The following is a 15,262-nucleotide window of genomic DNA, read 5'->3' as shown; positions in this document are numbered from 1 at the left end:
CACCCATGCATGCACCCACGCATGCACACACCCAGAGCTGCTACCAAACAGCAAATCTAGCTTGACTTGCATTGCCTGGTCCACACCATCTGTGGACACCTTTTGTCAGAGAGCTAAGGAAGAAGTCAAAAGACAGAAAAGAGAGGATGAGGGAGTCAGGGGCCTGGATCATTTCTAAAAAGGAGCTTGAGAACCAATACACTAAATGTAAGACGGGCCTCAGGGCCATCCAAGCACCTGCCAAAGGGGAGTTACTTTGTGTCAGACACTAAAATAGTGGACTGTAGATTATCCCATGTGTTCACCACTTCGTGGAGTGTTTGTGGGAAAATCTGAGGCACCGACTGGCTTCTCGTATCACTTCCTGAAGGCACTTACCCCGGTCCCAAGGCCCAGAGTCAAACATTGCACGAGCAAGGAAAACAATGTCATTTTAAAGACAATTTGAGCACAAGTGACTAAAACAAAGGACAAATTTGATGGTGGGAAACACCTTGTGCTGCTCTGCCAAAGAACAATTATCCACGGATTTCTGGGGTCTTTAGATAATTCCATCTCAAAAGTGAAATCCTAAATAAGCCTGGGTCACAAGACTTGTACTGCTGAGTGAGGTGCTGTACTGAAAACCCAGCTGTATTTGCCAGAATCTCCCACTGTGACAACACATCCAAGAAGAAATGTCAAGTCAGGAGAACATTCCAGCCACGTGGCAACGTATCTTCCTGGATTTGATCCTTGCAGCCAGAACCGCAGTTTATAGACTTACAACTAACAAGGCCTGGAGAACTATCATGCTCTTCCATCACAAACAGAGTGATATAAAATCTGACCTTGTCCTAAGTAGACTACCAAATCAAAGTAGGCCAGGGGCACAGTGACATAACAAGTGGGAGCGTCCAGACATATCTGTCATGGCCATCTGAAAGGGACAGGCTTACACAGTCATGTCTTGGAGAAGACACTAAGCATGATCACTTAGCAGCATTCCTACAGGGAACACTGAAGTGTGCGGGTGTGCGATGTGTGTGTGTGTGTGTGTGTGTGTGTGTGTGTGTGTACCAAAACTCTCATCAGCAAGGAAATGCATCATTGAGTCAGGTTAAATGAAGTAGGACTTTTTTTTTCCTGGAAAATAAACAGCTAGGCGAATCTCACTGCATCACTCTGATTTATCTCTTGTGTTACACTTCATGAGAGCCAAATGCATATACCTACGTGGTAATGTGAGGCACCCTCTCTGTCGAGCATGCCTCTCCTACTAAATGCTTGCATGTCACCCAAAAATATTCCAGTGATGGTAAAAGGCAAACAGGCTGACTCAACCAACATTCTGACTATTTACGTTTTTAAGACAAAACTTACAAAAGCAAATGTCAAAATATCTGACTGCCTTTAATATTTTATGAGTTTATTCAGTTAAAAAAGCAAATGGCCTTTCTGGATGATAGCAGGATGATACTTAATCATGAGTGAGTCTATCTCCGTGTAATCACTATTGCCCTGAGAAATCCTCAAGTCAGAAACCAGAAATCAGGGAGTCATAGACCTGCAGGAAAAAGAGGAGACTGCAGGAGCTGAAGCACTGGTTGAGAAACTTTACATCTGCTGTAGTCTTGAAACCAAAAGGCAGGCTGAAATTGATTTACTGGGTTATCAGATAATTAAAAAAAAGAAAAATAATACGATGCACTGGTATATACAGCATAGTGCTCTGAATTTATAAATGTGAGCATCCAAATGTGCTAGAGGACACACCCCCAGAGAAAAGTCACAAAATGAAAAGACCATGATGCTTTTTATTTCCTCCTATAAGATACATTTAACAATCACAATTTTATCACATCAAGAATACTCCCCAATTTGACTTTTCCCTGGACTCTACTCCCATCTCTCTGCTGCATCTCAGGAAACGGCAAGGAGCAGAGTTCTCAGAGAGAGCTAGAAAATCAACCACAGAGCCAAGAAGCACTGCAACAAGAAAGAGCTATGGCCTCTCGGTTATCTTGCACACACCCAATGGAAGGGGGATGGAAGAGAGTGCTGTGACACCCCCTAATCCCAAACCTCTGAGGATAACATGCCATCTATTGTATATCTGATTACCTTGACCTCTTCAAGAGTACAGTTGTTCTAGAAATCCTGAGTCCTTTCCTTCACTGGCCCGCAGTGTGATTCAGAGAATACATGCACATGATACATGGCTGAAGTGAGTGCTAAAATCTGTGGTCACAAGCTGATTAAATGACCCAAATGGAAATGTTACTCAAGACCATGGCCTCATTAATACCATGTTTCCAATGAATTCACCAGCTGTAGACCTAACAACCACAGAGGTAGAGCTGTGTTAAAATCAACTGTAACAATCTTGAAATGCAAGACCTCAGTCAAATCTAACAAAGTCTACATACAAATACGATGAATGTGGCCATGGACTAACTCATTTGGGTGACCCCCATCTGTCATGGGGACACCAGAAAAGATTCTGTTGATACCAAAGATGCCCAACTACCTTCTTCTGTCTAATCATTACTGGAAAGGGTTACTCTAAAAAGGTATAAAATTGAGTTCAAATGGTTTCCTAAACAAAGCTTTTTTTCCCCTCCCCTTTGACCCCTTAATACATTCCAGAATGATACAATGCTTTACCCAACACAAATTAAAGTTTAAATCTTGATCTTTGTGTAGAGATTGCCTTGGCAACCTCAAATTCTCTGGAATGGGAGTCACACCTCAGGAAACAACAACAAAAAAAACCCCACATAAATGTATTTGTACAAATCAGAATTACAAACCTTTACATGAATCATCCTCAATTGGCTGTTTGAAAGCTGTTATGTCACTGAAAGTGCAAAGAAATAAAACCACTTTATCCTGTTCATTTCGAATTGGAGCAATTTTCACAAAGAACCACACAGGTGTCCCTGAAAGAAATATCAAAAGGTTGGTCAGTAATTTGCATTCTCATGTGAGGTGCTCTGGAATAAAGACTGGGGAATGAATAGGTACAAATACTATTTCATTTTTAAATGGTTTCATTCCTTTAGGTGCTGGAATATCATATCATGAATTCCTCTTCTTGCTGAAATAAAAAACGTTCACAGTGACTGTTTGGCAGGGATTTGCTTCGGTTCAAATAATTTTGTTAAGTGTAGATCTCTTAACTCTTGCAAAATGATTAGAAATGGGTTGAAAATCCCTCCTGCTCTTATGGAAGTCACTAAGGTACCTAAATACTTACCTTAGACCATGCAGTAGACAAGTAAAGAATAAGGGCCAGGGTGGACATTGCCAATCATATCCAGCAGACCATTGCAAACTCAAATTTCCATTGCTAAAGGGCCCCAGTGTCAAAATCCAGTTTGGGCACCCATCAGTTTGACTCACACGCTCAATCAACCATGGGCCAAAAGCCATATTTCTAAGTATCTCTCCCCAAAATAAAAATTCAAAAGGTCCAGTGCAAGGGGGCAGATGATAACATGCTGAAGAAGGAAGAGAGAATCACCACAATCATCCTCCCAGCAAAGGTTCCCTTGAAAAGGAAGGTTTCCAGGTGGCTTTGGGCTGTGTTGATTTTATCAGTGCTCTAGGAAACTCATCCAATGTGTTTCAACTTCCAATCCTTATTGCTGAGCAAAAACAAGGGACAAATGAGCTCTTCCAAAGCACTGCCTCGTCAACACAAGGAGAAGGTGGGCAAGACTTCTGACTAACTTCTCAGAGAGGGCACCCAATCAGGTTTCTATGGCCAAATATCTATACAAAGTCAGCGTCTAGCTTCTAAAACAGAATTAGGGAAAACAAATGTTTTCTATCTATAGAGGTCACCCTAGCAAGCCACACCAATCAACTCTGTGAGGCAAAATTAAATGAAACACAAGAAAGTGGTAAGTTCTTCCCTATCTCATAGCCAAGGTCCTTAACAGCATCTGGGATATAAGAACTTAACTATTTGCTGAATTTTGCAGAACTGAGATAATACTGGGATAATACTTTACATGCTATTTTATACCCATTTCCAAGTTAAAATACAATAAGTATTTCTCCATGTTAAGAATTAGAGAAGCTTCCTGTATGCCAGGCACTGTGTTCAGCATTTTACACATATTATTTTAGGATAGCCAGCAAACAACTCACTGAATCTTGAGAGATGGAAATAAATCCTCAAGAGGTACCTGGGTCTCTCTGAAGGCAATCACAGCAAACTCTATACCATACTACAACATGGACAGACATCTCTGATCGACATTAGGATTAGCCAATCCAACTTAACAATAACCAGGTATAGCCACGTATTCACATGGAAGCATAAACAAGTATAAAATATATAGTCAAACAGCAGCAAATAGACCAGATGGGAATATATTCTTAAATCTTCATTATCTATACATTCATCCATAGTTATAACTTTGATCCTCTGTCGACTTTCCTGTTCCATAATTTTCAGCTGCCAGTTCCTGGGTACTCCCAGAAGACAAACAGATTTTAATGTCACCCTAAGAAAAATGTGTTTTGAAAGAAAAATCCACCATACAAAAATCACACATCGCATTCCAAAATCAAGAAGAATATGGCCTTTGAATCACCTACTGTTTCTGAAAGGTCTGTGCTATGATTCGTCCCAGTTCCCTGCTCAGAATCTGTGGGATTTTAAACCATTTTCAATCAAGCAACAGAAAACTCAAAATAAAGTGTCACACCCATTGAGCCTACATACCACAGCTCTCCCTTATATTCTAGATGTTAAGACAAAAAGCAAACAAATAAAAAAAAAAAAAAAACATTTTCTTTCTGCTTTAAAAAAAAAAAAGTAAGCAATTTTTTTTTTCAGATAGTACACCAGAAAACACCACTAATTTATCAAACCAGTTAAGAAATCAGAGAGCTTCCCCCCCCAGCAACCCGACTCATGAGGTCTAACCCCAGGAGCCTCATCTTGCTGGAATCCCTGGAACCATAACCTTCCCAGTTGCCACCTATGGGCTACCCACACACTGTATCAGCTGGGCCCAAGGCCTGTGAACTTTCCCAGTTGGGACTGTGCCATCTAATCTTTATATTCTATTTATGACGCCTGGGATTGATGACGCTAACCCACATCTCCCAGATCATGATAGCCTACTGTATTTATCGTGTGGGGAGGCCTTCTAGGTTTTACTACAGCTCAAACTCATCTTGAACTCCCCCCCCCCACTCCTACAGGTCAGTATTTAAAGCTGTGTTCTCCTCTCCACCAAACTGAGCCCAATGCTTCTTCCAGAGATGTTCCCTGATTAAACACATGTTATTCTGATCATCTCTTTTCAGTAAATATATATGAATCTTCTAGCAAAAACTCAGAGTCAGTATGCATTGCCTTATAGTACATCTCTAGCTAATCAGGTAGGCTTATTGAGGGAGAAAATCTCCTGTTGCCTGATCTGCTGTGTCCTCATGGAGAGACATATTTCAAAGGAACTCTCAGGTCTTTTCCCTGGATTGGTAATTTGGGAGTCAAGAATTGGACATGTGTAGCTCAAGCACCTCTCTTTATCTGCTTTCTTGGAGATGAATTTGCATCTTGCTCTGCTTCTCCGTTAGGGGAGAAGTCAGAGGGCAGGGGGATGACCAATTGGAGGAGAAGCCTGCAGTTCTCCAGGGCTACCTGTGTTGGGTGGGGAAATCTGTCTGATTCTAGGATTCACTTTTAGAAATTTCACTTGCCAATGGACATAAACAACAATTTCTAGGACCAACTTCACTGGTCATAAAGAGGATATTTTAACTCCATTTGCCTGATTCCTCTATCTCTTCCAACTGGTTCTGATCACAGGCATTGGCAAAGGGCTATGTAATGGCTCCCTTCAATCCTTCACAATTGACGACTCTTTCCTTAAATAGACTGTAATTCACTCTGGGGCAGGAGATCTGAACTTTCTCTGTCTTATCACCCTGCATCCCTGTTTAGTGCAAGGTCATGCATAGGGCCACATGAGGCCACTTCATAGCTCAACTCCAGAAGGTACCATTGTGGGGTTGGGAAATGCAACACCCTGATGGGATAGGTACCTGCTGAATTTCAAAGAAATAAATCTTACTTCCAGTATCTTCACACTCAGACCTGACTCTTTTCCAAATTATTGTGCCCTACACAATCTAGGAAAGCAAGCAGAATGGGCTTAAATTTTCATTTCTGATATTCTTTCAAAAGAGAACATGAGTCCCATCTATGTGGCACAGACCAGTAATTTCAGTCTTTTACTCTTAAGAGCAAAGCATTTCTAACCAGTGAAATATAACTCAAAGTCTCACTATATGTAACAGGTGCTTCAAGTGAACACAGACTGCCCAGCACCTGGAGCCCCTACTCACTCGGTTTCTCTTCCAACCCTCTGGATGCCCCCAAGGATATTCAGGAGTGCCTTGGCTCCATTCAGATATAAACCTGCCCAGAAGCAGAGGCTGGGGTAGTTGGCCTCCAGGAATCTCTCCAAGAGCCCAGATTCTGGACTACAATTCATCCCACCAAGATACAAGAGAGGCAATGCGTGCACATATATTCACATATACAGACACAAAATCAGGAAGATAAGGTTAAAGTTCTGCCTCTGCACCCAAGTGGCTACAGTGGAAAAACAAGAAAAGCAAGTATTTGATGTCCTGTTTCTGCAAAAGGACAAGGGGTGAATGATAAATAAAGGAAGATCGATGCACAAATCCAAGAAAAATATAGCAAAGGCTGATGGCAAAGGCGGCTGCTGCTAGGAGAGCAGGTCTTTTCTGGCTGAGAGTACCAGTGGAGGGGCAGCTCCGGGTCAGGCTCCTCCTCTTGCTCACTCTGATTCTTATCCCTTACTAGCTGCCTTGGGTCACGTAGTAATGAATCTGACACCTTGACTTGGCGATGGGGTTTCTCAACCCTAGCAGTCAGATAACAAAACAGCAAGGCTTGGGTATACAACAGATTTGTTTGGCTTCTGCTAGGCTTCCTCCTCTCCTGGACATCCTCCCAGGCACTCTCTATAACCAGGCAGCCAGGCAGCCAGGCCATATTCGACAGCAACAGAATTAACCAAGCCACTATCACTGGCGTATGGAAATGGCCGCATTGTGCAGAGCCACTCAGACAGGTCCAGAAACTAGACTAGGGGATGGCGGCCTGCCCTAAGAAATAGACCAGTTGGTCTCAGGTCACCTTCCCTGAGACAAATGACAAGCACAGAGAGTATGAGAGAGCACCAGGGGGAAGAAGCGGCCACTGGACATTAGAATATCTGACTGGGAATCCCAAGTCCTGGGTTTGAGCCCTATGTCTTAGTTTACTGTATGCCATGGCCATGTCACCTAACCTCTTGGACTCAGTTTCCTCATTTTCAAAGTAGGGATAATAGGCCTACTTTAGATTCAATAAAAATATATTGGGTATATTTTTATATCCAATATAGGAATGTCTGTTACATTCCTCCCTTCCTTTTAAATTACCCATCTGTAAGATGGAAAGGTTTGATCTTACCTCACAGGGCTGTCTGGATGACCTAAAAGAGAATGTATCTCATGGTGTTTAATGAAATTCCAAAGCTGCCTCTACCTGTTTTGAGGAAGACGGCCAGTCTCAAACATGGGGGAAAAGCTAGAAAAATCAATGCCTAAGCCTCAACTTAATTAAAATCTGATTGAAGACCAAAACACAAAACCTAAATAAATGGAGAGAGTTACATTGTTTGTAGATGAGAAGATTCAATTTTGTAAGATGTCAAATCTCCCCTTTTAATATATAAATTTAATGCAATTTCAATCAGAATCTCAATGGTTCTTTTTTGTTTGTTTTTCTCAGAGTTTGATGAATTGAAATTCAACTCAAGTAGAAAAATAAAGGTAGAAGAACAGCAAAGAAAGCTTTGAAATTCTTTGAAAGGAAAAATAACAACAAAACTGTTTACCACAGTTGACCCTTGCACAAAACAAGTTTGAGTGGTGCATGTCCACTTATACACAGATTTTTTTTTTTTAGAAAGAGAATTTTATTTGGAATGAAAATAGATAGCCTGTCCCACCCACTTCCTCTAGGGAATACGGATTTTTTTCAATAAATATTATACTGTAAATGTATTTTCTCTTCCTTATGATTTTTTTGTAACATTTTCTTTTCTCTACAGGACTTTAAGAATACAATGTATATAACACTTATAACAAACAAAATATGTGTTAACTCTTTAGGTTATTGGTGAGGTTTCTAGTCAACTGTAGCCTATTAGTGGTTAAGTTTTGGAAGAATCAAAAGTTAAACCAAGACTTTCAGCCACAAGGGGGGTGATACCCCTCACCTTGTCTTGTTCAAATATCAACTAACGGTACAGTAACTAAGAGCCGTTGGCACTGGCCCTAAAACAAACAACAATGAAAATAGTAATATCATTTATTAAGTGCTTACAATGGGGTCCAGTACTAACACATTATGGTTAATTCTCACAGCAACTCCATGAAATGGAATTGTGACTGGAATTATTCCTTACTTTAAATATGGAAAATCCAAGTGAGAGAGCATTTTAATCAAACTCACATAGCTAACAGGCTACAAAAGGACTTCTGGAAAAGGAGAGGAGAAAAACAAGCTCATGAACGTGTGAGAATCTAGCATAAAAGAAAAAGACATTTCAAACTAGAAGGGAAGGGCTGGATTCTTTAATACATCATACTGAGATAATTAAATAAGCAATGTGGAAAATAAATTAAGTTAGATTGCTATGTCATGTAACACATAACAATAAATTCCAAATGGTTTAATGTTTTAAATATTCTAACACAGCTATAAAGGTACTAGAAAGAAAAATGGAAGAATATTTTCATTAGTACAGGTAAAGAGAAGAACTTCCTAAACATTATATAAAGCTCAAACGATAAAAGAAAACACTGCCATAAATTTATGACTTATAAATGGTATAAAAGGGATGCCTGGGTGGCTCAGCAGTTAAGCACCTGCCTTTGGCGCAGGGCGTGATCCTGGAGTCCTGGGATCAAGTCTCACATTGGGCTGCCTGTGTGGAGCCTGCTTCTCTCTCTGCCTATGTCTCTGCCTCTCTCTCCCTGTGTCTCTCATGAATAAATGGGTAAAAATCTTAAAAAAAAAAAAAATATAAAAAAGTCTAATTAAAGAAAAAATTTTAAATAAGAAAATATTTTTTAATGTAGAATCAATATCCCTTACATATAAATAGCTCCTTGCACTGAATAAGTAAAAGACAATTCTTTAGGGCAAAATTTGATGGTTTTCCTATTAGACTTGTCTCTACAACTAGATTGTAAGCTCCTCAAAGGCAGAGTCAGTTTCTTATACCTGGATCTCTTTGGCTCAAACCCACAGGCCTACAGTAGGTAATCAATAAGTATTTGGCTGGCAGCTTCTCCATGCTGGCTTGGCACAAATGCAGTAAGAAGCCTTTTCCTGGGCTTCTCTGATGTAGAAGCTGATCCAGAGGTCCCAAACAGGAGGCCACCGCCATGCCACAAATTGTGGGGTCAGTCACATGCTGCAGAGTGTTACCTAGAAAGTATCCTGCTTTCTTTCTTTCTTTCTTTCTTTTTTTTTTTTTTTTTTTTTTTTAAGCAGAAGGAGGCAGAGACACAGGCAGGGGGAGAAGCAGGCTCCATGCAGGGAGCCTGACGTGGGACTCCATCCTAGGTCTCCAGGATCACCCCCTGGGCCAAAGGCGGCGCTAAACTGCTGAGCCACCCGGGTTGCTCAGTATCCTGCTTTCAACTCAGAGCTGATACTTCATGATTTTCTTGTTTGAAAAATAGAAAAACGAATTGACTAGCACAAGAGTGACCACCTAAATATTTACTGAACGCATTCACTAATGATGACTATCATTGATGTATGAATAACATCTAACACACTGACAATGAGTTAAGTAACAATATGAAACACATGACACTACTAAAATGCCCAGGTTTATTCATCAGACAGGCCAATAGAAAGAAACCTTTCAAATTATCCATCCTCAAGATACATAATAGTATTCCACACACTCATTCCAAAGCACACCAGGAAGTCTTCTGCTAATCACTCCCAAGTCCCCAAAGTAGGACAAACATTGATGCTTATCAATAGAAAATTCTTTCTAAAAGCTGTCCTCGCAAACACTACTAAAGAATGGCGGGGGGGGGGGGAGCCAATTTATTAAGGGGTTATTTTAAAAAATCAGTAAGAAAATCACCAGAATTAAGTAGAACGTATGAGCAAAGAATCTGAACAATTAATATAAAAAGGGTAACTTTAAATGGATAGTGAATAGGAAAAAGTACTTAAGTCTCACTAGCATTAAAAATATTCATTAAACAAGAAAAAAGTTTAATTGTAGGCAATTTGATAATTTGAAAGCTATATTGTTCAGTGTTGGTGTAGTACAATGAGTCAGATGCTCGAAACCTGCAAGTGAACTTGGGAATGGGTTCAATTCTGAAACACTGTTTGGCAAAAATGTCTCAGGAACCTCAGTTCACATCTCTGACATGGTAGTTTTCAACTTCTAGGAACTACCTCAGAATGTCAATAAATATCTTTACCTAAGATACTCCCCTCGGCATTGTGTTTAATAAAGTTTAGAGCCTCATAAATATCCAACAGCAGAGGAAGGATTAATGAATTATTTCTAAATTATATTTATGGGGAATTTTAAATGAGGAGGATATTTTTATGATCAAAGATTAATTATATGTTTATATTTTGACTTCAAATATATGACTTCAAGTTGCATACACATCAAAATCTCAATTATTTAACACGTGCAAGACGAAACCTAAAAGGAAACACATCTAAAAAGCTAGTTGCATAGTATTATTTGTCTGAGTCTTTGGGGTGATTGTTTTCCTTCATATCTTCATGTATTCTCCATAGTAGAAGTGATTCAATTTAAAAATCAGAGAAAAAAAATAAAAATTCCTTTAGATGATGACATTTCACATTCTGAAATCTCAACAGGGGTGCCTTCCCTTCATGGGACTCTATACTGCTTCAAAATGCTGAACATTCTAGTCTATTGAACTAGACATTTTGAAAGTAGAAGCCAACTCTGCCTCCCTCCCCCTCTCCTCCCACCCATGTCTGCTCAGTCTGCTCCTCGGAGGCATCGGCAGCCAGTCTGGCCCCACGCTGCTCCCACCTCGGCCCTCCTGCCCTTGCTCTGAATCACATGCTTCTCTTGCACTCATCTGTCTCTTGGTAGCTGCCAAGTTCCTTCCAAAGTCACTCAACAAACATGCACTGAGCACCTCTTCTACATGGGGCTCCGTGTTAGACACTCGGCACGTGTTACTTCAGGCCAGATGAGAAGCTCCTGACAGGAAACGCTATGCTTCTGGCTTCCTGGACGCTGCCTGGGGCTGGGTAGACTGAGGGCAGAGCCGGTCAGCAGGCACCACTGACAAAGTCCCCACACTCAGTCATTGGAGGAGACATCCCTGGATATCTCTCTTTCTCACCTGCCTTGACCCCCCACCCTGGGCCAGCAGGCCGCAACCATCTTGTCACCGGGGTCATTCCTAAGTGGGCCCCAACCTCTAGTCTCCTATGCTTTGTTCCATCTCCCCAGTCTACTGGAGATATCTTTCTAAAATGTAAATCTGATGATATATTGAACACCCCTCACCCCCACCCTCTTTCCCAAACACTGCTCTTTTTTTTTTTTTTTTTAAGATTTTATTTATTTATTTTGAGAGAGAGGCCGAGTAGAAACCCCACTGAGCAGGGAGTCCAACGTGGGGCTCGATCCCAGACCCTGAGGCCATGACTCAAGCCAAGTCTTTAATGTGGCTGCATTCCTGGCCCTTCCTAACCTCTCCAGCTTCAATGGTCAACCCTTGTCGATTTGCATATTGATATAATTTACTCCATGAGTTTGTGGGGTAGTATTTGTGATGTGTCAGGCATGGTGCCCGTTGTGGGGGATCTGGCAGGAAGGAGACACACACTGTAGACGTGGAAATCAGTCTTCAGTCTGCTGCTTTCTGTCCTTGCTGGTCAGTGGGATACATGCATCAGCATGGGATCACCTGGGAGCAGAAGTTCTAGACCCTTCCCCAGACCTACTGAAAGGAACTAGTATTGCCATTTGCAGGTGATTCCCTAGGCATGTCAAAGTCTGAGAAGCCCTTTGGGTCTTTTGAAACTTCCATGCATTTCATCAGCCTGGGCTACTTTTTGCCCTTCCCTCTACCTAACTCCCATCATCTTCAGTTTCTGCATGGATTTCCTCTCTGCTAGGAAGACTTCCTTCCCTGACCTCCTAAGTTAGGGCTCACTGACCCTCTCCAAATGGTGTCACCATGAAAACACTTATGGTTGTGCACCGTGGATGCAGCCCCACTCCTGCAGTACAGGCAGAGGCTGTGTCTCTTCTCATAACCACATCCCTAGCATAAGCCTGCATCTGACATAGGGTAGTGGGTCAATAAAAAGCAGTTTAAAAAAAAAAAAAGCAAGCATAGGGGCACCTGCGTGGCTCAGCTGGTTAAGCACCTGGCTTCGGCTCAGGTCATGATCTCAGGGTCCTGGGTTCGAGTCTCAACACTGGACTCCCTGCTCAGTGGGGAGTCTGCTTCTCCTTCTCCCTCTGCCCTTTTCCCCGCTTGTACCCCCTCTCTCAAATAAATAAATAAAATATTTCTTAAGGTATAGAATTCAGTGCAAATGTAAAATTCCCAGGCTTAATAAATAATTTAGTTTCTAAATTCCTTAGGAGAGGATGGGATTTGGAGGAATTGGGGGGCAGTGAACAGGTTCCTAGGAAGAAGCCAACACCATCCACATCAGTTTCATGCTTCATGTTTTATGTACAAGCTTAGCCTTGTAAGCAACTCCCACAAACCTTCTAGACATCTTTGTATAAATTAGAAAGAGAAGCTCCTCCCTCAGCACAGATGTAATGCCAGGCTATGGTGCATGGAAGATCCAGCAAGTAAATCATAAGTGGTCCAGTTGCTGTCTATTCAGGGAATGGCCTCCACAACCATATATGGTGCCTGCCTTGTACCCACAGTTAGACTGTCCCAATCTTTGAAGAATAGCCATGGAGTAACCACTGGAAACCAGGTCCTGGCTCTGCATGACCTTGAGTAAGGAATTTAACTTTTATACACTGGACATAAATAACATCAACCATGCCTACTTCTTGGGGCTTTAAGAATCAACATTGTAAAATAGAGTGGAGTCAGGACACTTGGGTGGCTCAGTGGTTGAGCCTCTGCCTTTGGCTTAGGGCATGGTCCTGGGGACCCAGGATCGAGTCTCACATCAGGCTCCCCACAGGGAGCCTGCTTCTCCCTCTGCTTATGTCTCTGCCTCTCTCTGTGTCTCTCATGAATGGATAAATAAAATCTTTAAAAATAAAAATAAGATAAAATAAGAGTGGAGTCATATCTTCCACAGAGTTTATTTTCTCAAGTCAAAGGGTAAGGTAAAAATTGCATAGGTCCACAATTACTCTTGAAAATTTTTTTGCCACCACCCAGGGCGCAGAGTCCCATGCGAAGGCTGATGTAGCCCCCATGAAGACTGGCATGCATCTGTCAATACGCCTACCACAACCTCAAAGGAGGGAAGAGAGGCTCGTTCCTTGGTAGAACATTAGTTGAACCAATTGGCTTACATGTGGGGGCCATGTCTACCTAAAGTACAGAACCTCAGATACCAGAATCACCTTCAGTGCCATGAGATGCTCACAACACAAGGCCTTCAGCCCCAGAAGCAGTAGAGAGAAGAGCAGCTTCCCCTCCCTCATCACGCACTTCCTCTGGGGTACATGCTCCCTGAAGGGAATAGCAAGTGAAATCACTGACTCAACTTAAATTAAGTTTCCCCTTATCTCCCTTTTGTGCCAAACACATATAATTTGAGCAAGTTAAATGCATAGTCTAATGAAGCTTGAAAACTCTGAAGCAAAATATAAATGCAAAGCTTTATTTTTGTGATACACCTACTCAATTAGTATTCTGTGTCAAGGGGAAATCCACGCTGTTCAGTACGCAAAGCTCCCAGTGTGGAAAACCTTGAACTTACTCCATTAGCTGGGGGCACATGGGCAGAGCATCTCCTCCCCATGAAAAGGCCAGTGTGCTCCTGGTAAGAGCTGGTGCTTTGGGTTGTACTACCCATAATGGAGGACCAGCACAGAGCCATTCATAGTCTTTCACCCTGTTCCTCTCCTGGGTAGGAACTAAACCTACCAGCTAAGGAGGAAGACAGAACAAGTCACCATGCTAGTATGAAAGCTACAGGACCAACTCTCTTAGATTAGTTGATGCCCCGAGTAAGGTTCTCAGATCAGCATCAGCACAGGCCACTGAGCAAGCAAATGGTCCCCTCAGCTGCCTGCCCCAACCTCCAGACTGAAGAAAAGACCCACTTCCTTCCAAAGAAAAACAAGTGGCCTTTGCTTTCCAGAGCAAAATGCATCACTGTGAATGCCACCAAGATAAACACTTATCGTCATGTGCCATCTGGGCCGCTCTGGAAATGTTCTATTGAACCTATGATCTACCATTCCATCCAACATATAAAGAACAGAATACTTTACCAACAAAATCATTTTTTCAAACCAACAATACAGCACTATTTGACATCTCTGCAGCCCTGCTATGGCCACATGCCCCACTTTTCCATACTTCTAACATAGCTAATCTCCATTCAACAGGAAACCTCAGAAGAGAAAAGCAAGTGCTATACCTGTGTATGGCTATTGAGCTAAATTCTTTGTTAACATACTTTGTGGAAGTAACTATCCAAAACAAATACTAATTCACTCACAATCCACTCTGAATATTAATACTGTTTCTGATGAAAACTAGTTATCAGGAGAAGACAATTTTCTTCAGAAGCTTTTTGTTTTAATTCCAGTGTAGTTAAAATACAGTGTTATATTAGTTTCAAGTGCACGACAGAGTGACTTGACAATTCTATATTTTACTCAGTGCTCATCAAGGTAAGTGTACTCTTAATTTCCCCTTCACCTAACAGGACATCTACTGGTGTTACCTGCTGTCCCTAGGCACTGTGGAGGGTAGATTCAAAGATAACCTGGCCAGAGTCACTCTCCCATGCCTTTCCCTCCCCCTAGAAGGCTTAAAGCCTACAAGTGTCTTCAGCTAGCAGCTCACCATAAGTAAACCAATAGGAAAAACACTAGCTTGAAAAAAAAAAGAAAAAGAAAAACACTAGCTTGGCAGAAAAAGAGATCAAGAAATCTTTTTTTTTTTTTAATAAGATTTTATTTTTAAGTAATCTCTA

The 15,262-nt window shown here is 41.5% G+C and overlaps 1 protein-coding gene across 2 annotated transcripts in view; it reads right to left on the bottom strand.

The window, feature by feature from the left end:
- KCNH1 (potassium voltage-gated channel subfamily H member 1) overlaps positions 1-15,262 on the bottom strand; it is a 375,869-nt gene that overhangs the window by 328,609 nt on the left and 31,998 nt on the right. For both annotated transcript variants that reach the window (XM_041771002.1, XM_041771011.1), the window contains exon 4: positions 2,793-2,921. In XM_041771002.1, coding sequence (XP_041626936.1) covers positions 2,793-2,921 — 129 coding nt within the window. The remainder of the gene's footprint in view (positions 1-2,792; positions 2,922-15,262) is intronic.

Source organism: Vulpes lagopus, chromosome 1, assembly GCF_018345385.1.
Source record: "Vulpes lagopus strain Blue_001 chromosome 1, ASM1834538v1, whole genome shotgun sequence".
Lineage (NCBI taxonomy): Eukaryota > Metazoa > Chordata > Mammalia > Carnivora > Canidae > Vulpes > Vulpes lagopus.
This window is presented reverse-complemented; position numbering and strand designations above follow the sequence as displayed.